This window comes from Condylura cristata, unplaced genomic scaffold (genome assembly GCF_000260355.1).
Source record: "Condylura cristata isolate star-nosed mole 26May11 unplaced genomic scaffold, ConCri1.0 scaffold00014, whole genome shotgun sequence".
Classification (NCBI taxonomy): Eukaryota; Metazoa; Chordata; class Mammalia; order Eulipotyphla; family Talpidae; genus Condylura; species Condylura cristata.
In genome coordinates, this window is record NW_004567115.1 from 41,271,743 (window position 1) to 41,296,267 (window position 24,525).

Here is a 24,525-nt window from a genome sequence, read left to right on the forward strand (position 1 = left end):
AGTAGAAAGATTTGAATTAAGATATTGCCTCTGACATTTGAAATCTTAGAAGCATCTGGTTGGCTTAAATTCTTCCAAAAGTTTTGGCTGATTGTGTTGAATCTTCAATAAATTAAAGGTTCTTACTTACACCAGGAACAAATGTTGGGTTTAGTGCTAAAATGTACTATTTTTATTAATTTAAATAGCATATAACATAAATAGAATAATACAAAAAAAGTATGTAATGATAAAGGTGTTTTCTCAGGTTACTAGAAAAATTCAAATGTAACCATCCATCCCGATAATCAAAAGCCTGTTTGTGAAATAATCTCTAATACAAAGGATGGTGGCATCGACCCTCAAAAGTGGTTGTATATATAATGGAATACTACTCACCAGTCAAAAAACATAACCTCATGCTATTTACGGCGCCATGCATGGAACTGGAAGGAATTATCCTAGGTGAGAAAAGCCAGAAGGACAAAGATAAATACTAGGTGGTTTCATTTACATGTAGAATGTAGAGAACCCAAATAAAGGACCAGACAAACTTTAAAAGCAACCACTGATAACTGACCATAGATCTGAAGCATTCAGGTGGGAGGGGAAGAGAGGAGGAGAAATAGTGGGAAGGAAACTGAGATTACAGTGGATGGTGGTAGAGGATTATGAGTGCTTCAGGTGTAGACCTATGGTGATCACACATGAAGGGAGGAATCCTAGTGTTTAAAAAAAAAAATGAATAGGGATGTAAAATAATGGTCATTCAATTAAAATAAAATTTAAAAATGGTTGCAGGGGCCCTCCCTGGTGGCGCAGCAGGTTAAAGCACAGCACTAAGAAGCTTAAGCCACTTCCACATGAGTTCGATCCCCGCCTGCCCTGGAGGTGACCACATAGTGCGGCAGACCTCTCCTGACCTGCCTGCTGCTCCCCTCAGCAGTGTACTTCATCGATCTGCCTGTTCTGCTCCCCACTCTCTCTGGTGAATCTTCTCACCCTCTGCATCTCTGGCCTGTATCCCAGTTCTGTGCAAATAAATAAATCTTAAAAAAAAAAAAACGGTTGCAGGAAGACCCAGGTGGTTTTTAGAGCTCCTTCCAAGGCACCCCTCAAGTTAAAGAACTCCCATGTTTTAAAATAGCCTTGCATCACTTTCTTGTTTATCTGATATATAGACTTAGATCAAGGCTGTGCCATTTCTTTTTCTCCCTTTTCCCTTTCTGTCCACCCAGGTCCTATGCTGGGGTGGATGACAGCTTCTGAAGGTCATTTGACATGAACTCACTCTCTCTCTGTTTTCTGGTTTGTCTGCTTCTTAGAAAGATCAAGTGTTGTTCCAGTGAGTCCAGAGACAGTCCCCCAGCATTGCCATGGGCCACTTTTGTTCCACTTTCTCACCAGAGCCTTCTAACTTCTCAAAAGAGGCAAAGGAGAATGCAAACAGTTTGCCATAACTACTAGAGAAATGCTTGCAAGGTAATAATAGCAGCTTCAATTTTGAAATCTGTCCATATTCATTAGAAACAGCTGCTTTATAGCTTAAGAAGGAGACAATTATAAATCTGTGGCTTTATGGAGGGAGAAAGTGAGCCAGTCCACTCTTGAACTCTATTTTAAGTCAAAAGTGAAAAGTTTGATTGTTGTAGATGGAAATACATTCAATTTGCCTAGAAGATGAGAGACTTGCCACTGAGTCCTGATACATCCACGAAGGCAGGGAGCTCTTTGGAAACAAGTGAGGTTGAGGTGTCGCTCATCCACAGAAACTCTGTTGTCGTGAATATTTTTACATCAAGCATCTGCTTCCAAGGTCTTTTCATGAATGTTCCTATCACATGTTAATTTCTTTATTCTTCCACACACTAGGTGAAAAACACTCTTCTGTTGTGACAGGAAATGACCTCCTCATGTTCTGTTGCCACCCTCCCTAATGTCCCCTGGGCCACCTTACTGTCTTTTGCTTCCTTTGCCACATTGCCCTACCTGACATGATTTAACGTGGTACTTGAAGTGCTTATTCTTCCTTCTCCACTTGCCCCATGGGAGTGAAAGCTACGTGCAAGTAGGCAGGTCTTCATTTAGCTTCATAATTCACTTCTTTCTGTTCCCAGCAAGATTTTCCATAACCAAGGCTGGACACATGAGGGTGGGAACTCAGATGCCTTTGACATCTGCAAGACTCACTTCCAGGTTAAAAGGCTTCTTATTCTTGAGACATCAACTCAGCTGTTGCATGACGCTAAGGAAATGCCTAGTATGTGATGCTAACCTGTCCCACTCCACAGACACTGGGTTATGATGCTGGGTGATACTTTGTACCCACAAGCTAAAGCAAGATGAGACGATCCCTGTGAATTTCTTTTCATCATCTCGGCAATATTAGATCTAGACTGAAGACTATTTCAGTGTATGGGGCAATATACTTTTGTTTCCTTTATGTGAGTTCATTTGAGTTCTCATGTTTTTAGAGAGTATGTATGGCCCTTAGAGCAGTAGGAAACTTCCTAGATAAAAGAATAAACTCATGAATACATAACCCAGGTCTAGTGGAAGAGTTTTCAATAGGAGCAAAAAGGAAAAGACTGACTTTTAGTTGCATATCTCCAAAGTCTGAGGCTTCTCTTAACTAGCTTTTTGTGCTCCCATGATGGAGACTTTCTTTAGTCTTTTGTACAAAATTGTAGCGGCTGGTTAAATGCATGAAACCCTGCTCTGAAAGTTGGACATGCATTTCCTTACTTAAATCTCATAACAATCTTAATGTGGGAGATACAAATGAACTTTGTTAATAGACCACTGTACTTATAAAAGAAATTGTAACATAAGTTGCTTTTAATAGAGCATACTTGTCATAAAAATGTATTTCCTCTTTGGTTTTTAAAATGCTGCATAGTGTGTGGGTATTAATACTTTTCTTAAGGCTTCCTTTTTTTGTTCATTTTTAGGAAGTTTTAAATATATGAGGTAATGTTTGCTTGTGATTAAAAAAAAAACAAACTGAATGATACAGCAAAAGATCTGTCTTCTCTTACACTAGAAAAGTTACACATTTCTTATGTAACTCTCCAGAAGTCAACTGTTATTCTATACTGTGTGATATACTGGCCAACTTTTTTTTTTTTTTTTTTTGGCAACTTCATGTAGTATTTTTATTTATTAAAAATAAAAATTGATGGCCCTCCCTGATGGCACAGTGGGTTAAAGCACAGCACTGAGAAGCTAAAGCCACTTCCACATGAGTTCGATTCCCGCCTGCCCCAGAGATGACCACATGGCATGGCAGACCTCTCCTAACCCGCCCGCTGCTCCCCTAAGCAGTGTACTTCGTCGATCTGCCTGTTCTGCTCCCCACTCTGTCTCTGGTGAGGCCTCTTGCCGCCCCTGAGCCTCTGGTCTGCACCTGGTTCAGTATGCACAAATAAATAAATCTTAAAAAATTAATTAATTAATTAAAAAAATTGAGCCAACACTGATTTACAACACTTGTATATGATTTAGGGAAGCTGGGTCACATCTCTTCAGGTATAAGTTACCACCCCACACCAACCGCCAAGGTATCCATAGTCTTCTCTCCCTCAAAGCCCCTTGAGTCCCCTTCCTCCCTCATGTTTTCCCTCCCTCCTCTCTCTGAGAACCTCAGTTCTACAGGTAGATATCTAGAATTGGTTATTGGTTTGGTTTTTATCTTATCCTTTGTTTTATTTTCCCGTATTCCACATATAAGTGCCACTTTCAACATTTGTCTTTCTTTCTGGCTTATTTTGATTAGCAGCACTCTGTCTTGTTCCATCCAAATGGCAAGAGTTTTGTTTTGTTTTAATAACTGAGTAGTATTCCATTATAATAGGTACCAGATCTTTTACATCTTCTCACCTGTCCTTGGACATTTAAGTTGTTTTCAAAATTTGGCTATTTTTTTTAATAAGTGGACACTTTTTAGTGCTGAGGATCCTTTTTTTTTTTTTTAAAGATTTATTTGTACAGAATTGGGGTACAGGCCAGAGATGTGGAGGGTGAGAGGATTCATCAGAGACAGAGTGGGGAGCAGAACAGGCTGATCCACGAAGTACACTGCTGAGGGGAGCAGCGGGCGGGTCAGGAGAGGTCTGCCTCGCCATCAGTTAAATTTTTGAAAGGCTACTTTCATGTGGGATATTATCATGTTGGGTATCATCACAACATTGCTGCTTCCTCTGACAGAAACCTAGGGAAGGATGAGTGTTTTCCTGTGACTTTTTGAAAAGTGTGCTTTTCTGTGAGCATATCAAAGCATAACTTCCTAGAAATGAAACCCCTGAGTCCAATACATACATATCCTAAATGCTTATGTTTGCCAAATTTCCTCTTAAAACGTAATACCTATTCAAATTCCCATAGTAACTATAGGAAGTTTCTCTAAATGTTAGTTTGGATTTGAAATATGTTCGTCTTCTCTTTAGATGTTCATGTAGCTCCCAGTTGGAAAACTCCTGTATCCATGCTATACGACCACCTCCGCTAAGACTTCTACACACCCCACGGGGCCATGTGTATGCAATAATGTTACATAGGACAACAATGCTTCTTGCAGTCTGCATGTGTCATAGGTGGCTAGTAATATTATGGATTACAGCAGTGCTGTCTGAATAGCCCTATCATTCCTCCTGGATGTACATGCTGTTACTGTTTGCTAGAAATATATGTGTACTTAAACAACTTTCTAAAGATGAAATGATAGGATCCAACTTTGGAAAATCAAATCTTGTCCTTCATGTGGCATTGTGGTGGGAGGAGATGCTGTTTCAAGATTGTGATTGAACTTAGCTGCATTCAAAGACTGATGCAAGAAGGCAAAAGGTTCAAGAGTGAAGTCAATTTTTCCTGACATTAGGAATAAATCTATAAATTCTGATTATATGAATTGCTGAAGAATTACTATTCAGGGATCAATAAATCGCTTGTAAAGCTGTGTTAGAGACTGTTCCATCTCCTCGGTGTACTAGTTACAATTATATTATTAGACTCCTGAGTGTTGGCAAACTCATTCTTTTAGTTTTAACATTACAGTAAATGACCTGGCAACAGATTTAACATTTTCTTTGTAATGTCCCAGGATTAACTCTTTAGTCACTGACCAGAAAGTCTCTGTCTAATCCTACCAGATTTTTATAGAGCTATTAGTACGTTAGTTCTTAGTCACTTAAAAATCATAATGATGCTTAACAGGAACAAAAGGGTGGGGTGGAGGAGAGAGAAGAGCAAAGAATTTCTACTCAATGACATGAAGGTAAATTTGATTGGAATTTATGATTATTATAATTTTGTTTATTGTGTACATTGTTGCACAAATAGTTGTCTATTGTGTATGAAAGCACAGGTTTTTGTATAAGCTATGAAATAGTTTTTAAGAATAGTTTTTGGAATGAAAAGCAACAAACAATTATAAACCAGAGACTTTTTTAAAAAATTTTTTAAAAATATATTCATTATATCATCCTTCATTTTTGTACAATGTATGATTTCCCTGTGAACTTCACCAATTCACCTGTGCACCATCACCATAATTCCTTGTGCTCTTCCCTCAAACCAGAGACATTTTACTGGGTGGAGAGAAGAATGGGATCAAAACTGGGGTGGGAAGAGCACCTGGCTGTATGGCGATGGCATACGGATGACTTGGTGGTGGGAAGTCCGTGGGGATTATAAATGAGATGAAAAAAATGCACAAAATGAAGAATGATGTAAAAAATAAATATAAATATATTTTAAAAAGTAATAAAAAATTTAAAAGTGGAAAAGAATATTTTGGGGGATGCAACTGTTTGAGAACATGAAAACATTGTAGTATTTTGTGTGATGATTTTAAATTCCATTTTACAATTAATGCATCCCCAATAAGTCATCTTAATTAAAAAGCCCCTGGAAATCTCAAATAATCTTGATTAAATTAGGCTAATCTAGTAAATGCATGGTAATTAAGAGGATTACGCCATTCTTTAGTATTCTTTGTGCTAAGCATTAGACGTTTTGTCCTACTTTTTATGCATCTGCTGTCAATTGTTGACTAAAAAAATGATTATAGTACCAGTCATCATAGTCGCTCAATCACCCTTCTAGCTCTTGAATGCTCTATAAAGTCCCTGCTGATTGTCTCTCCATCTTCTATATATTTATGCTGATAGTAAAAAGTAATTCATCTACTCAGTCTAATCGATTCCATCTTTGGGCATATGGAATATTTTTAACCATAACAAGCTTCAGGGAATTTTTTTAGATACTTCAAGATTGACCTAACTTAGTCCCTGGACCTGTTTTGGGGGTGGGGGGAGGTGATCATTTTTTAAAAACCAACTTAAAATAGCCTTGAGGAACTGTGGACCCTGGAACATTGAACCAGAGGGAGGCTGGTTCTCGCCAAAAGAATTGACAGAAGACATGAATGTGAAATAGCAGACATTGCCACCGTTTTGTAGCACGAAATAATTTTTTACTTTCCTAGTTTCTGTATATTGCCAGAACAATAAGGTATCAAGGAGTTGCTTTCTCACAAAGTACACAGACTTAGAAGTGAGCTGTAGGTCCCTTGCATGTGACAGGCAATTCTGAGAAACCACAAAGATGGGTGTGGCAGGGGCAGGGATCATATTATCTAGATGCCCTATACTCACAAACTGGACTCTTGAGAATTCAAATGTTATCCTCCGTGCAAATGTTGAGGTTGCTGTTATTTTCCACCAGTCAGCATATGTAACTATATGTTATCAGCAACGACATTTTCAAATATGAAAGTCACATTTTTATTTCCCATGCAAATATGCTATGCTGGGGCCTCCCTGCTGGTGCAAAGGGTTAAGTCTCAGCACTGTGAAGCTATTGGCAGCCACGGCAGCACAAATTCAGTCCCCAGCTAGGAAGCTGACCTAAAGGTGCAGCAGACCTCTCCTGTTGCCTGTTACCCCCCTCAGTTGTGTATTTCAGTGAATCTGCCTGTTCTTCTCCCCACTCTGTCTCTGACAAATCCTCTCACCCCACCCCTGCACCTCTGGCCAACACCCTGTGCTTGTATGCATAAATAAATGAATCTTTAAAAAAATATGCTATACCATGCAAGGGGATGACTATAATTTCTCGTAACCAGTTAATGTTCTTGCTAAAGCCTCCCCACTCCAGACCCCTTCCAATAATGGTTTTAGAGGCTTTTGCTTTGTTTTGTCTTTTGCCAACTTTTTAAATGCCTCAAACTAATTTTTAAAAGTTGTATATTCCATTATCACTGCCCCTTGGGGCCTTGCAGGCTATAAGCCCTCAATGATGGCATGCCGCCAGGTTGTAGATGCTCACACTGTAATCAGAATGGAGAACATTTTTCATCATGAAAATCCTTATTTTTCCATTGAAAGAGACTTGTCTATATCCTATTACAACATTAATTTTAACACTTTAAAAAATCTGGTCTATTAGAATGAAATGTCAGCCTCAGGTAATTTGCACTGGGGGAAAAAAAAAAACAACTGAATGAAGCATGCCATTTTATTCGTTATTCAAATAGCCAAATAAAACAAGGTGTAATTAGCTCTGACTTCCTGCTCTTGCTCACACCTGAGGCCCCTCCCTGAGAGGCCAGAGCTCTACTCCATGCACCTGGGATCAGAAAGGAAGCCATGCCGACAGCTTGCTTGGGGAAAGGCTCACACATCTACGATTCAACCGTATGTATTTGCTCCAAATTGTTTGAAAGAGGATGGCTGTTACTAAAAGAGCTACCTGGGTGGCTGAAATTGTCAGTGAGGTGGTTACAAAGCAGCACTTGCAGCATGTGGGGCCTCTTTCCAGTAACTTGCATCAAGGAGCACCTCAGGTATCTGACCCAGGTGTGTGTGTGGGGAGGGGAAAGTGGAGGTGCGTGTGTGTACACAATGTTACTCAACAATTTTGACAACAGGCAGCATTCAGTGTGCAGCTGATAGGGGAGGTGATTGATGTATGTTCATTTAGTACAGCTCTTTTTGGAAAGTTGATCTCTAAATGTGGACTTTCAGAAGACACAAAATAAGAACACAGGAAAAGCATGAGGGGAGGAAGGTGGCTTTGAAATGAGCTAGCTGAGCAAGCAAGCAAGAAAACAAATTTCTGTGCCACAGTTACAGGCAGGGATGGTGAACAGTTTGATTTCACTTCTGCTCATGCTGTGTTGTCTGCTTTGTGCTTCCTCAGAGATCACTAGCCTAGTAGAAGGTCTTTAGAGTCAACTTGAGCCAGAACACTGTGCAAGGAGGTCACGTAGCTCCCCCCAGGCCATGGCTGGAGTGTCCCCCAAATCTGCGAGGCTTGAAGTTGCCCTGTTTGCCAGGAGCAGAGGGCATGGCTCATGATGGGAACTGAGCCAGTGCATTGTCAGTTGAAGGCTCATCTGGAAGGAAATGGAAAATAGTGTTTTAAAGTTTAAAAATTGTGTTTTAAAGTTTTTGCTTTTCCAAAATGAGGTGGGTGGGGTGGGGGAGGCGTGTGTATTTCTCCCTCCTTCTGTATGCTCCTCTCTCGCCCCTAATCCTAATTAGTTGGCAGCATGCGGAAGGCAAGAAATTGAGAGAATAATTATTAAATTAGGAAAAATTGTAGCTAACACTTCCTGTATTTTCACTTTGGTAAAAGAAATTCTACTGTTGAGGAAGAAATTGTGTTTGCTATAATTGTTCGTTAAATGCAGAGAAGTAGCTGCTTTCTCGAGGTCTGTCCCTTAACTAATTTATGTGGTTTTCTGTATTTCTGCAGTACTGCAGATACTAAGAAGACTTGCTTGCTCCATTCCCTATTTTAGTTTTAATCCTTTTGGGTTTCATAAGTCTGAGGTAATCATTTTATCTCCATCAAGTTCCAAAAGCATAGAAGACTGACAGCATTGTCTAATAAAACATCTCTGATTTTATCCCCTTTGGAATGTAATCCAGGTTCCAACAATAGCTAATAATTACCTGCCATAACTGTAGCAACAAAATTGCTGAGTGTGCAATTTAGCTGTTTTATGTATGTGATTTCTCGTTCTCAGGCTCTCCATATAATCCATTCTTTCCTCCGAATCCTTTGAAGGCTTGGAAACATTCAGGACAAATTTTCACAGCATAGGTAGCTTTGAAGTGTGACTTGTCAGGTCATGCTGACTGATTTTTGTGCCTGCAGAGAGGATTGGTGAGGAAGAATATTTTTTAACTAACAGGTGTAATTTGAGAATTTGTGAATGAGTGACAGGAGGGCTGAGAACATTCCCCCCAGCCCTGCCCCCATCACTGTGAAATTTACTTTTGTCTCTTTATGGCAATGAATTACACTTGGAGAGAATCAAGATATCCACTAAAGTCAAAATCATATTTCCAAGTTGCTTGTGCAATAAGAGCAACATATGTAAACGGGATGCCGTGTACCCTGGTCAGTCTGGAACAATCTTATTTATTCCTGTAATATGAATGGTAGCCTGTTCTACTCCAGAAATGTCCTGATTTGGACATCATTATATAGTCACCCTGTGCATGTCCCTTAGGGGCTGAGGTAGCCAGTCATATCACATGCTGTGGCACAATGGCAGCTTGTCCAAATAAAAGAACAAAGCCATAGAGTTAACAGTGAAGGCTAGAAGCATGGTTAGCAGTCACAGCGATTCCTCTCTATGAAAATAAAATCTAACCTTAGACAGCTAAATCAGACATGGCAAGTGTGTTTCAGCTCTGGTACCAGCTCTATTCATTTGGTAGCGGTAGCCCAGAGCCCGCTTCGTGAAGGACGCTGAAACCACTGAGAAATCTGGACCCAGTGAGAAAGAGTTCTGTCTTATTACTGATGCCTGTCTGAGCATTGGAAGAAGTAGCTCTAAAATGTAGGGCAGGTTTTAAAAGTCACTGTTGTAGAGTTAGATGGGATCTCAGTGATAATTCAGCCCCATGTTTTCTGAAACATGTTGCACAGAACACTGCTCCTTCAATGTGATTCTCAAAGCATGTGTTCAATGATCAAGTGAGATTGAGAATGATGCTGCCATTTTTCTGTTGGAAGGAATTTCAGTATATATTGGCACAAAGTTCTAAAATGTTGAAATGTTCTGTAGTAAAGACAGATGTTTAACTTTTTAAACCAGAGCTCGTAAACCCATTTGGCCACAGAACCCTTTTGCAGTGGTATCTATCAACTTGCTTTAGAACCAGTTTCTTGGGCACATTCAAGGAAACCGTAGTCCAGTTCATTCTTCACATTTCACAAATAAGGAAACTCAAGCCTCCAAAGAGAGAATGACTGGCCCTCATTCAGCTTAGCTGGTCTGTGGGCCAGGCATAACCGGAACCTCAGACTCTGGGTCCTGCATCCTTCCTGTTGTGTCACCAATGTGGAAAATATGAGATGCTTTTAAAGATATGAACAGCTTCTGGCAACACAGATATTTGCTGTAGATTCCACTTGCCTATTTTTATAGATTTTTGGGGGAATAGTGGTTAGGTATCTTGGTGCTGATACTGCCCAAACACAAAGCTGCCTCTTATGGTGAAAATAAGAATATGAAATCATTTTTAGTTTAATCCAGGCTGGGTTTTTTCCTTCCTCTATTTTATCTACCTTTCTTAGAAGATAAAATAATTACTAGAGGAAAGAATTGTTATGAACCTGGTTTGGGTTCAAAACTTATTTTCTCATTTCCTGGGCATTGAATTTCAAAAACTAACTTATTTATTGGTCTCTTTTGGATCATAAGGTTAAACTACATCTGTTGTCCACACTGGTTTAGCTATTGGCCTTCAAGCTAAGTAGTCTTGAAATTATAGCCATAGTAAATTTGGACAAGGACTAATTTTACTTTGGTCTGCCCATAAATCCACATGACAGGATAAACATGGTGCGTCTTGTGGTTGATGCGAACACATGTGAAAAATTAAGAAATCTTTGGTGACAAGACAAAAAACACTCCATAAAACTAATTGATGTTTAATTGAGGATGTATGAAACATGATATTTATAGATGGTTTGACTTTGAGCTATGGCATCAACAAAATTCATCTTGGGCACAAGTTGCATATTTTGTTTTGGTGGTTCTCCAGTTCATGGCAGTCCTTTGGGAAGAAGGAACACCTGGAAAATATAACCAGTGCTGAACCTTGTTATCTCTGGGGTTTTTTCTTACACTCTATTTCCATTATAAAGAAAGCTGCTTGCACTTTAGAAGGAGGGAGCAGCTGGGGGCTAAATTTGCCATCCAGCAATCATCATTGACATCCCTTTGAAGATAAATTTTTCCAGTAAACACAAATCAATGAAGCTATGGAGGCAAAAATAGAGGTCTTTCATGAACATAAAGAAACTGACTGATAGGTGAATTACATGTTAAATAAAAACCATTTTTTGAAAGGTTTTCATTCAATAAGTACTACATTGTTCCTATTAACTGACTTCTGAGATTTACATTTTTCTTAGCAGTTTGAGAATATTAGCCAAGTCATTGATGAAGCTCTATATGTTTGATAAGTCAGATTTGTTCCTTTTAAATGTCACATGTTTAAAATGTAGGTCACAGAGAATTTCTATGATAACACTACATAGTTGCGATTCAAAAAAAATACAGAAGTTGTCAGACATAAAATGTATATTTCTTTGTAAGTTGTAGTAGTAGATTAGATATCACCTGTCTATTTGAAAGCCAAGTGAGGCCATATGTGATTTTTTTTTTTAACACAGACTATTAGTAATACTATATGGTAACGTCTATATTATGCTTTGCCAGTGGATTTGCTAGTTCCTCTCATTTACCAGTTGAATTTATTCTTATAAAAATCAAGTTTTGCCCTACCATGGAGGACCAGCTTCTGAGCTTTCCCAGATGTAGTTCTCAGCTCCTGTATAGTTTTAAGCCCTACTGCTCATTTCCAGTATCACAGGAGAAGGAAGAGAAAGGCTTTATCAGAACAGTAGATTTTAAAACTTTCTTACAATGTCCAAGAATGGAAATGATTGATGCTTACAAAGGTGACTGTTTGCTTAAGAGGCAGATGTGAGCCCTTGATTTAAGTTATCTTTCTGCACACCCCCCCCCCACCATCCTAGCCAAATTTCAGTCAAAGGTAGTCTTTCTCTTCCAACAATCAGTCTGAGACCAAGTCACAATTACATTTCACCTCACCTTGAAATGTAGAAAGTGAACAATTCAATATTGAATTTTTATATGTAAAACACCTTCTTGAATTTCAATCCTACCACATCCTGCTGGTGCTATAATATGATCCTTGAATTTTTGGCACCATCTCACTTATAGGCTGGAATGTTTGAAAGTTCTGCAGTCAAAAGACATTATGCAACAAGAATAAATATGTACATATATATATATTTTTAAATTCCCAGCACAGAATAATATAAAGAAATATGCCCTGCTACAGAGCTTTGAGTCCTGTAGTCTTTTTTATATTGTAATTCTTCAGAATAAAAAGGAAAAACTCAGGATCATGTAGTCCTTCTCCTCTCTAAAAACTAGATTTCAACCTAAGTATTTTATCCAAAGCAAACTCAAACACTATGCGAAGCTATAACCATTTTTATTAAAGATTTTTGAAGCTGTATGTGCTTCCACGTAATGGAAGAACAGGCTTTAGGTCTATAATTGGGTTTCCTTTCTGTTTTCATTTACTAGTAGTCTAAAAAAATAAGAAATGTACTTTAGTTGATACTCTGGTATCTGGATTGAAGTTGAAGTACAATAAGCTCTTGTTGAATGAACGAGTGACTGATTATGAATGAGTGTGTGTAACTACATTCTGTCAACCTTTTAAATTTATTTCCAGTTAATGCAATTTTATTTTTATACCCTGCTTATGGTTCTGATATCTGACATCCAGTCTCAATTGTCTTACATTAGCAACTCTCACTTCTACCCCAATTGAATGGGAATTTACCAAACACACTAATTTTTCAAGGTTTACTTCTCAGTTCCCTCCAATTATAGAGCTGTTAGCAGCTTCACCAGCAACTAGGGGAAAGATCAGTAAACTTTGCTAAAACTTATTAACATACATAACAAATGATTGATTACAGATGAAGTTGAAACTATTGAAAATGAAGTTCTGAAATTAATCTGGATTTAATCGTCCAAGTTCTTCTTTTTCATTAATATAGCTGAGAGTTGCCTGTATCTAAAAATATAATGGCAGCTACTTCACAGGGCTGTGGGGAAATAAAACAAGGCCATATTTGCAAAACACATGGCATTTAATGGGCTTTCAATAAATATTAATTCCCTTTCCCTTAAGTTGAATTTTAGTTCTTAAGAATTCTTTCTCACTTGTTTCCAATTATTAACATTTCTTCATCCTAAGTATGAGGTTGTGATTATGCATTTCAGTTGTTTTGGGGTAGAAAATTTGAAGTGTGATTAAAGTTGAAATGTACCAGAGATGCAGAAAGAAATGTAGATAATTGGGTTGGATTTCTAATATACTACCCAGTATCATATCCCATTGATAAATGGCCTCCAGGTATTAAAAGTGGAATGAAAAACAATACAGGAGTGTCCTCAAGTGAAATTTCACCTAAGTAGCTACATGAAAGTCTTTCACACATGCTCTCTCCACTGAACCCTCTTACCTTAGAGTAAATAGATGTAGCTGTCTCGATCTAGAAAAGGAGAATGCGTCTTCTAGAAAGAAACCAAGTTGAAATGATCTACAGCTTCCTTGTAGATTTCACTTGCACTTGTTTTGTAGCTTGTCCGAATGGCCATGCTGACGATTCTGAGACAGTTTTACTAGCAGAGAGTGGTGAGTCAGTAGTCTTGTCCGCCACCAGATGGGGGAAGACCACAGTGTCACCCCCTGTGCCAGGCCATCACCAAACCTGGTCTTATGTTGTATGCTGCACGTGTCCTCATAGCAGCAATGCTCTTCTTACGTCGTGCTACAACAAGAATTGAATGTAGCAACCACTTCAGGAGCTCAAAATGTTGTGAACAGACCTGATTTTTTCCTCTTCTTAAAAGAATACTAAATAATTTAGCCCTTGGTCAGGAAATTGATCGAATTATGACATTTGAGAAATTTAACAATACAAGCATGAAATAGCACATCTCATCCATCTACCTGGAACCCCCACTGGGGTCCTCTTTAGTTAGATAAGGTAATTTGTCATGGTCAGCTACATAAAGACTGGTCAAGGCTCATCTGATGTATGCATTAGCTAGATTATTTTGAGTTTATTTCTATGCTTGTAAAAATGCACTTCAGTTTGAGTAGGTGAAAGTGTATAATTAACTCCATAGATTTTATGAAGGTGGTAACTGATAATTGATTAAACACTTCTGCACAATCATTTTTTCGTTTATAAGTTTATTCTTAATTGATTGCTTCCGTTTTTTGAAAATACTTTTATTATTTAGATGTAGGGAGGCCAACAGGTAAGAAGGAGGTCACTTTGATAGATGGTTGTTTTTCACAATTCCCAGAAGAGGGCAAGTCACACCATGGGGTGGTGGCCCAGGGTGGGTACACACAGGGGACAGGGTCTTCCAGGAAGTTGATAGTAAGGAGAAAATATGGGCTAGAAAGAGCCTTTATTGTATTTCTACAGGACGGAACAACACCTGCAGCAGAGTAAGCAGATTCTGGATCAGTGGTCTGATAATTTCAGCAGACTCTGACACAGGTGTTGTCTCTAGTCTGCTACCTGGCTGTGGGTGGGTGACTAGGGAAGGTGAACAGTGGCTCAGAGTGGGATGGCAAGATGAAGGAGGTGATTGGGAAGAGGGCTCCATGTGAAAGGAGTACTTGAAGGAATTGGCCGGTTCCAGAGGGGCGGGGACCCAGATGTCAAAGTATTAAAAATACAGAAACTTAAAAGGCTTGATTCATATGTTCCATATGCCAAACATTATGCTTGCATGCTTATTAACATAATGAGTAAGTTCAAAAGACCAGACCTTTTCTCTGGAAAGATTCTTGTAGTTTAGAACCGTACCTAGAGAGCATACTTCAATAGAATGTGGAAAGCTAAGGCCCTTAGCAGTGATAAAGACAAGGTGCTAATTTCAGTGATGCATCTAAGGACCCAGCCCGGGTGTGCAATCTTAGTGTCTCCTAGAATATTTCACAGAGGGAAGCCTTTCTTGCTCCTTTCTTTGAAGAATATTTACATACTTTCTTAAAATATCATCAGTCATATACATCCCTTTCATTTTACCAAAGACCCTAGAGTCAGGAAGCTGCAAAACCAATAAGTCTCAGCTTTACAGACAAGAAGCCTGAACCAGGAAGGCTAAGTGACTTTCCTAAAGTCCTACAAGTGAGCCTCTTTGCTAGACCATTCTAGCTCCCACGTGTAAATGGTTTCCACCATAGATTTACAGAAACACTAGCCAGGAACCATACTGACCTTTTTGTTGATACAGGGAATCTGCCATGTAGATATTTGTCATTTCCCCCTCCTCTTGAGTCACACCCTATCTTACACATTTTAACCACAGAACAGGTTGCTTGACAGGTACTCACATCAGTAACAGTGTATTCCCCTGACTGGGTCAAAACAATACCAACAACTCATTTTAATTATACTTGCCCCATGATTTGCGCAAATTTAATCTTTTCTTTGTACTCTTTCTTGTGTGTGGAAAGCTGAAAGGCTTAATTTTATTCACTATTCACAGAACTGGAGTGAATAGCATGAGTGTTTAGAAAAGCAGTAAATAGGTCAGCCAAATGATTTGTCAGCATCATACATTTCCCCGTATGCTGTTGCTGAAGACATGCTGAAGCACTTCATAAGACTGCATATTTATGTTAGATTATGCTAGAAAATGCTGTGGTCATCTTAGTCTTCCTGACAGTTTGAACATATATTCCCATTATCTTACTGTATTCACGGGTTCTTTTCTTCAGCTTTACACACAGCACACTGCTCAGATAATAATTAGTTTTTTTAAATGATAATACGCTAGAAAATAGTGGTTTCCTAATGGGATCACTGAAGATGGTAAGGAGATTATTCCAAGGAGGATCAAGTGGAAGCAAAGGAAATTAGACAAGTAAACATGGGAACAATAAATTTATGCAAATATTTGACAGAGTAGCATTAGCTAGGAAAATGATAGAAAATAAAATCAGGGACACGTTATAGGAAAGACTAACTTCACTGATAGATCTGAAGTGTATGAAACAAGGTTTGTAGGAAAGAGTTTCAAGAGTGGGAATGGAGTACAGATTACAGGAAGAATTGATAGCTGATTAGAGATGATAAAAAGATCAGCTAAAAGACTTAGGCCATTGTCAATTCTCATGGAAGGAGATCTGGACTCTGACTTCAGAAAGAGCACAGGAAAGGGACTAGAAGATGACCCTTGGCCAGGATGTTCTCCAAGGCTTTATGAAACATGCACACATGTGCATACTCTCCTTGCTCACTTGTGCATGTGCGCACCCTTCTCTCCCCTCACTCCCATCAGAAGCAAGAAATACAGCCCTTCTTACTTGCCTCAACAGCCATATGCATTGTGGCATTGGGTGCTCAGCAAGCTGAGTTTTCTTAGTATGTTTTATTCATTGCCAAAATGGTATCTGTTCTTTAGCAAATATCCCATGTTTATTTTTTTTAAAGATTTATTAATTTGTGCATACAGAACTGGGGTACAGGCCAGAGACTCAGGGGTGGCGAGAGGCCTCACCAGAGACAGAGCAGGGAACAGAACAGGCAGATCGATGAAGTACACTACTGAGGGGAGCAGTGGGCGGGTCAGGAGAGGTCTGCCACACCATGTGGTCACCTCCGGGGCGGGCGGGAATCGAACTCATGCGGAAGTGGCTTTAGATTCTCAGTGCTGTGCTTTAACCCGCTGCGCCACCAGGGAGGGCCTTCCATGTTTATTTTTTCATATAGTTTCTGGAGTCAGTACTCAGTATTATTGACTTTATTTTTAGATTAAACATAGTCAAATACCTAGACTATGCTCTAAATCCACCAAAAAAAAATTAGTCTCCAACACCATATTGTTGCAAAAGGAATGCTAAAGGCAAAGAATTTTAATGAAGATTAGGTTCAGAGAAAATCGCTCTGTGAAGATTCAGAGCTAAATGGACAATAAGGGCCAGAGACTTGAGTCCCTTTAACTGTAAGCAGCACATCCCAACATAACTTCTTTAATAATCTATCACATTTGGGGGCTTTGGGGAGCAGCTTCATATTGGTGAAAATCTTGTTGAGCATTTGAAGTGCTGGGGAAATAAATAAAAGAGCATGAGAGAGAATCTGTTCAAACAGTCTGGCAGTTTGTGGCCACCCACACCGAGGTCCTGGTTGTTTGGGAAGGAAAGTGCTGACCAGCAAGAGTGAATTACAACGCCATGGCCATATCGCCCCACACCTTGGCGGCTAGGCAGTCAGCTAGAAAGCTTTATAAATAGGCGAAATGTGGAAGGTGTTAAATCTTTTACTGCGCAGCTGGCCAGAAGTCTTAGAGTCACAAAAATATTGCCGCCTAGGACTTTCTAACATGATGATTCGTTTCCCTTGATATGTTTGATATTTCTACTATTATCTTCATGTTACTTTCATATTTTTCTCTAGATAAGAGGACTGTTATGATAAATGTAAGAACCACTTATTAAGAAAATATTTTATAGGGCACTTTGCATTTTGGTTCCTTTTACTTTGTGGCTGAAATGGTCTATGCGAGTTTGATGTCCTTCCTTTCAGTGTGGCTAAACATGTATGAGATGCTTTACAAGGAAAGCCTGTGGGAGTTGTCTACTCATTAATTCCATGGTCTACAACGTAAAGTTTCCTCATTTCACACTAGTCACATTAATACAGATTGTTTTTATCCAACCAGCATCTTCCTGCATACCACCCAGTTGCTCCCTCTGCTGCATTGTTTTAAACATCACCCTTTCCTTTCTTTCTTACCTGCCACTTTGACCTCTGTTTGGCCTGCAGGTGGTTCTGTGAGGGCAAAGAGCTGTTCAACACGCCTGATGTTCAGATCCACTGTGAGGGTGGGGACCTGCATACCCTGACCATCGCCGAGGCCTTCGAGGACGACACAGGTCGCTATTCGTGTCTGGCTACAAACCCCAGCGGCTCCGACACCACGTCTGCCGAGGTGTTCATTGAAGGTAAGGAGAGCAGCCGCTCGAGGAGCATGAATGGTCTGGCAGCTGGAGACCTGTGGGACTTCCCCGGAAACATGCTTTTCCAGTGCAAACAGCGTAATGGTGCTATGAGTCAAACCTCATTTTTCCTGAAAACTTTTAAATAAATCCAGCAGTTCTGACACTTAGACATAAATCACTAAGTCTAATGTCAACATTTGTTCCTTTTAATTTAAAACATCTCAGCTGCATTGAATTGCATTTATTTAAAATATAAAGTGTTCATCTTATTTTTGTCTTTCTCCAGTGACTAGAGAATGGGAACATAATTCAAATGCCATATCTATCAACCAAAGTGAATGGTACATGATTTCAGAAATCATTCACGCTGATTTTAGGTGATTGAGTATTTTTCAGTGTCCTCATTTTTTTCTTTCTAAAACATTTCTTCTTTTGTGAAGACTCTTATTCCTTCAAGGTGTACCATGAACTTACTATCAGCACATTAAAAAAAATTCAAGAAGCAATACTGTATTAAAGAGGAGTCCATAGAGAGTTGGCTGTTGCTATTGTTGTGTCCATTTGTTTTTGACAAGTCTCAGTCTGTAAAGAATTAGAAAACTTAATATCAGTGTTTGGAATTTTACATTGTACTGCATTTTGATTAATAGCAGTATTTAAGTTGGAAATGCTTTAGGCTCTGCACTGTTTCTGTTGTCCCTAAATCCATAAACTAGTGAATACCTTAGGCATTGGTTGCTTTTCAAAATAACACTTCAAATATAGAAAGATATAGAATCCTTGAAGTCTACATGACCTTAATCTTCATCTTTCACTGTTTTATTTTAATATTTAATGCTTTCAAATTTATTTAAATAAAAGACAGATGTCAACCATCATTTACGAATACTTTAAAAACTAACTAAAAGATTAGTGTGAGAAGTAACTGTTACTTAGGACTAAAAGTTTATACCTTTGCTTTTAAAAAAAAGGACACTCTGCATTGTCCTAGAAGCAAACATTGTGAGTGCCTCAGAGAACCTTGTCCTTTTGTAAAAAAATTCTGTACTAATAATAAACTAATACTAGCATGAGAAATAAATGCATATGTTTACATAATAATTTAAAATGCATTGTTAGTATATGAAGTATTACTAGTATTCCCTTCCTACAAATGGGCAAATGAAGGCACAAAGAGGCTAACAGGATTCTTTCAGAGTCTCCCAAGGACCTGAACCTAGGTACTCTTGCTCTAGGACTCCTTTTCTTAAACACTAGGTCACATACATGTCAGAGTATAAAGAATAAAAAGGAACAGCAAAATATTTTTTAGCATTGAGTAAGTTAGCATTGAGTATGACTCATGGGCAGACTGTGTAGCAAACTTCTTGAAGCGTTTAGAATGCCAATAAGGGAAATTAAATTTACATAAAAACCTCTTTGCTAATGATGATCAGCTGTTAGGACTCCATAACTAGATTCACAAAAGTCATATTTTTTAAGTAGTTGAAATCTGCTTTCACAAAGTCTTCATACTTCCTGAGGTCGAGACCCTATAAGTTAATATATCAATATTTGCTTCCACTAAGAAATACAGAATTTTTTAAAAATAAAAAATGTATCAGATTGATGAAAGTAAAAGTAACTATAGCATAGTATTTTCAGGAGAGGGGAGAACAGGCAGGCTACCATGTCATTGTTCTATAAACCTTTTGGGGGAAATGTTTGCAAAATACGATAAATATATCCATTAATAGCACAATAATAAAATTCTGGTAAACCCAGACAAATGTATTCAAGGCACATAGTAGAAAATTGACTTGAGGCAAATCACTGTATATGGGGGGGTGGGCGCTGTGTGTGGGGGGGAAATAATCACTGTGTGTAGTAACATCATAGTATTTAAAAAATATATATATTGTTTATACAAACACAGAGATAAACTTTACAAGGATATTCTCCTAAATGTCTAGGTAGTTGTATTCCAATTGAATTTTCTTTATTTTTCTGCTATTATGCATTTTCTGGGTCTTTTCCTAGAATCAAGTTTTAAATTGGTCACATTTTAAAACTGGACCAGAATCACCTTTCCTTATTTATATATTTATTCTTGTGTGGAAGAACTGGGGTACAGGCCTGAGGTGCAGGAGGTGAGAAGATTCACCAGAGACAAAGTGGGGAGCAGAACAAGCAGATCTACGAAAATACACAGCTGAGGGGAGCAGTGGGAAGTACAGGAGAGGTCTGCTGTGCTGTGTGGTCAGCTCCCTGGTTGGGGATGGAACTCAGACTATAGAGCACTGAGACTTAACCTCTAGGCCACCAGCAAGGCCCATGGGTCAGGAACACCTTTTGAAGTCAAGGCTCATTTTTCTGTTTATACCACACTCCATCGCCAGAACAGAGCAGAAGTCCTTGTTATCTGCCACATTCACTCCCTGTGGGAAGAAATATATAGAAGTGGTTAGCTTTTAGCTGGTTACATACTAACTGGACAGTGACTGTGAGGCCCAGACTGGGTGCCTTTCTGAGGGGAGCCTTCATTAAACTGAAAGTGGTAGTTTGGTAAAAACAGAAAAATGTCCAGTTGAGACTGGAGTTTCTTTCTGACCAGCAGGTGCAAAGCAGATGCCTGAAGGAAGAGGCAGGAGGAGGAAGGAGGGAGATTCACCCTGAGGGGGAGGAAGGGAATTTGCTGGCATGACAGGGAGATTTGATCTGACACCGGAGAACTAAGGTGACATTGTGATTTCATAAGGGTTGAACATATGTGCAAAAACCAGCAAATGCGTCCTTAACTCAAGTGATCCTTCACCTTTTTCTGAAAATCAACTGGGAAAAAGTAGCAAAAAGGAATGACTTTCTAAAGAGAGGTAATCAGAAGGGTTTTTTTTTAATGTTGCGAATCACATGGAAAAAAATACCTATTTTTCACCCCAGTTTCTGGCTTTAAGAGCTGGAGCCTGTGGTAACTTCCACAGGACTTCTGCCAGCCTGCCTCTCCTGACACTCGTGATTCCTTTAAAACTGACCTCTCAGGTTATTGGAACTCTGTGCTAATAGTCTTCTGGTTCCCTGGGTTTCCTGTTCTACAGTTAAAATGTCCTCCCTGGTCACCTTTTTCAGATTAGATTATTCTGTTAGCAAACAAGCTTGACTTTCAAGTTGTTCTGGTTGTTTTCCTACACCCCCTTTCAGTGCCTAGACATCAAGTCCAATGCTCTGGTGCTGGTATTCCAGGGACTGCCCCTTCCCAGCATGCTGCTCTTCTGTAGTCACACAGTCCATTCAGGCCCAAGAAGGTGGGCAACACCAGAAATTAAAAGGCCTGCCATGAGCAAAGCTCTTGGTGGGGTACAGATAGGTACCACTTGTCAAGATCACGTGCCTGGGGAACGACGTCACAGATCAAAGTTCAGAAAGCGCACGTGCACGTCCTGTCGCCACTGCTGTCTGCTTATGTGTCCTTAATGCAAATTAGCCTCTTGGCGACTCAATTCTTATCTGTAATTGAACATAATCTCTTAGTGAGGTTCAGTACTGTAGTAATCAAATGATCGAAAGTGCCAAGTAGCCAAGTAGGCTGCCAAAATAGTAGTTACTTTCAAAAATTGGTAGTTCCCTTCCTAACCCTGCCTCTTTCCACAGGGAACTGATCATGTTCTTGCAGATAATGATGCTGTGGCCTGAGTAATGTAAGCAAGAACACTGGCATTCAAAGACACGGTGTAGATAAGTGATGAGCTGGTTTCAAAAGAGAGAATATCAAGAAATGGTTGGGCAGTCATTTCCCACAAAAGGAAAGTACAGCTACAGGCACAAACGTGGGAAAAGGTCAAGCAGGGAAAGCGCGCATCAGTACTGGGTTTCTGTTAACAGTCCCTGTCTCGGTGGAGGTATCCTTGCCCTCTGTGCAAAGCTACATCCCATTGTATTCCTGTCCCTCCCACACTACTCTGTTACTGTTTCTCCATTTTATATACCACCATAACATGCATTTATATATCATGTCTAGTCTCTGTCCTCAAAAGAAGAGAAACTCCAGAAGGGCACATGAGCGTGTGTGTGTTTCTTCAATACTGTAGTCCCACACCCAACAGAGTAGATACTGTAAGTACATTATTCCAACTCTCTGAGTTGGGATGTTACACCTGAAAGTATAGGGTGTTCTGGCAGACAGCTAGAAAACCAGGTGAGAGATGATCACTAATGAACAGGTTTTTAGGTTTTCACTTTACTAAATAAAAGGCCATATAATCTAGGTTTTGGGTCTACAATGTAAAGATGTGTAGAGAAACACTGAGCTGACGTAAGTTAAAGAGTATGAATGAGAGAGTGGGAGACAGGGAGGGCAAGATAAATATCTGTTGTTAGGTAGCTCAGGAACTAGAAGAAAGCCTTCCCTTGGTGGTAGTTATGGAAATAAACAGGAAGGGACAGCAGACATTCCAGTAGTTACTAAACTATGACTGCTTCAACATCAACAAAAGATGGGAAAAACAAATTAGAGGCACAGGGGGAATATAGGCAGCTATCCAAGAGAATGTAACTGTGTGTATATATTTTGTTCTGAAAGGAAAACCCAAAACTCTAATTGTAAAGAGTGGTTTATAATATGGTTTCATTTGTATAAATATGCACATGAACATATGATGTTAATGCAGTAAACTAACTGAAAGATACACAACAGTTCCTTAACCTGTACAGAATGGCAGTAGGAAGGTACCCACTAATCTTTACTGCTCTCACATACAATTCTGTTATTCTATAAGTGTGTCGTATTTTATCTTAAAATACTTTTAAGTAATGGACATGGAAATAACTCAAATGATGTCTCAACAAAAGAGTATCAAGGACATACCTCTAGCCATCAAATATTTTAAAATCTGTGACCTTAAATCTCTCATCACAAAACTCATGAGATTAAAAGTATAATCACAGCTTGCACTTTGAGTCAGCATCTGCTCAGATGACTCTTAATTCAGAAATAGTAATGGAGCAAATTAATTTGGGAGGTCAGGACCTCAAATCAGAGACCCTCTCGTTGAGTCGTGAAGCATAGTCTTATTTAGTAAAGAGTCAGAAAAATATCTCCTAATGAAAGGGTAATGAAGACAGAAATCCACAGCACCTACCCCCCGGGAAAAAGGGTTAAAGATGAAAACCACGGCTGTTTTACACAGACTCATTTTTATTTTATAGCTTGTAAGCTGTTTAAAAGTATGGTTGTGATGGCCAAAGTGATAAAAATGAAACTAATAATAAATCTGGCATAGAGAACACATTGCTTTGAAGACGGGTTTTTATAGTTCTTTTGTAAGTGATTTTCTTCAAAAACAGTCTAAGGAAAAATGGTCTCAACCATTCTTTATTTCAAAGTAAAACTGTGTGTTAATTTTTAAAGATGAAGTATATTATTCTTTGAAATGATTTTAAATGTTACTTATGTTTTAACTTTACTATTTTTAATACTCTCCCAGGTGCCAGTTCAACAGATTCTGACAGTGAAAGCTTAGTTTTCAAATCAAAACCTGGAGCTATGCCACAGTAAGTCCCTTCACTTTCATCAGTTATTCTACATGGCAAAGGGCAACAGCAGAAATGGTGGGGAATGGAGCCCAGAGCTTCATACTTTGAAGGGAAAGGTCAACTGATGTCAGTCAAGACCCAACTTTTGAACTGGGAACACAGTCCTTACCTTAGGAATTTGAACTTTGAAGCCTATATTTCATCCCTGGTATGCCAATATTGAGCCCTATGCAATGTTAGTTTCAAAACAACTAACTGGTTGTAAATACATCAAAAGAATAGTGACATTGAGGAAGTTAGTTAAATCATTACTTTGAATTGTAAATAGGGACCAATTTGTCTATACAAATGATGAGAAAATACTAAACAAGCCAGAAACAAGTTTCCATTGGAATAAAAATCTTGTGAAAATTACAAATTGTAGTCCTTACTATGGAGGCATATACAGTATCAGTAAAATGCTAATATCTTTATTATTTTGCAAAAAAGACATAAAATCTACCAGAGTTTTATGAAAAAGTCCACAAACTTTGAAAATATCCTAATATAGTTGTTCAATCCACTAGTATGGGCAATTATGTCCATTCAGCATCAAACACCCACTGATTATGCATGCTGAGGGGCCTTTAAAACAACATATATTCTGCCACCTCTGATTTCAGACAAGGACCTCCAATTTGAGATTGTACAGCTAGCTACTTAGCAAAACTGGACCTAGTGTTTATGTTTATTTACACTGAACTAAGTTTCATGCACTAAGAAAAAAAATCCAAGATATTCCCAAACAGCTGCTAGACTTAAAATAGACAACCCAAACTTTGAATTAAATCTAGAGCCCTAACCCTAAAGATTTCAAATAGCTGCTTGCTGCTAAAGATTTGACTTATTCCAAGTACAATAACTCCTCAATGCCATTGACAGGTTCTTGGAAACTGCG

The 24,525-nt window shown here is 38.8% G+C and overlaps 1 protein-coding gene across 1 annotated transcript in view; it reads left to right on the forward strand.

Moving 5' to 3' along the window:
* PALLD (palladin, cytoskeletal associated protein) overlaps nucleotides 1-24,525 on the forward strand; it is a 319,952-nt gene that overhangs the window by 110,928 nt on the left and 184,499 nt on the right. Inside the window, exons 2-3 of the mRNA XM_004682387.1 lie at nucleotides 17,905-18,083; nucleotides 23,540-23,606. Coding sequence (XP_004682444.1) covers nucleotides 17,905-18,083; nucleotides 23,540-23,606 — 246 coding nt within the window. The remainder of the gene's footprint in view (nucleotides 1-17,904; nucleotides 18,084-23,539; nucleotides 23,607-24,525) is intronic.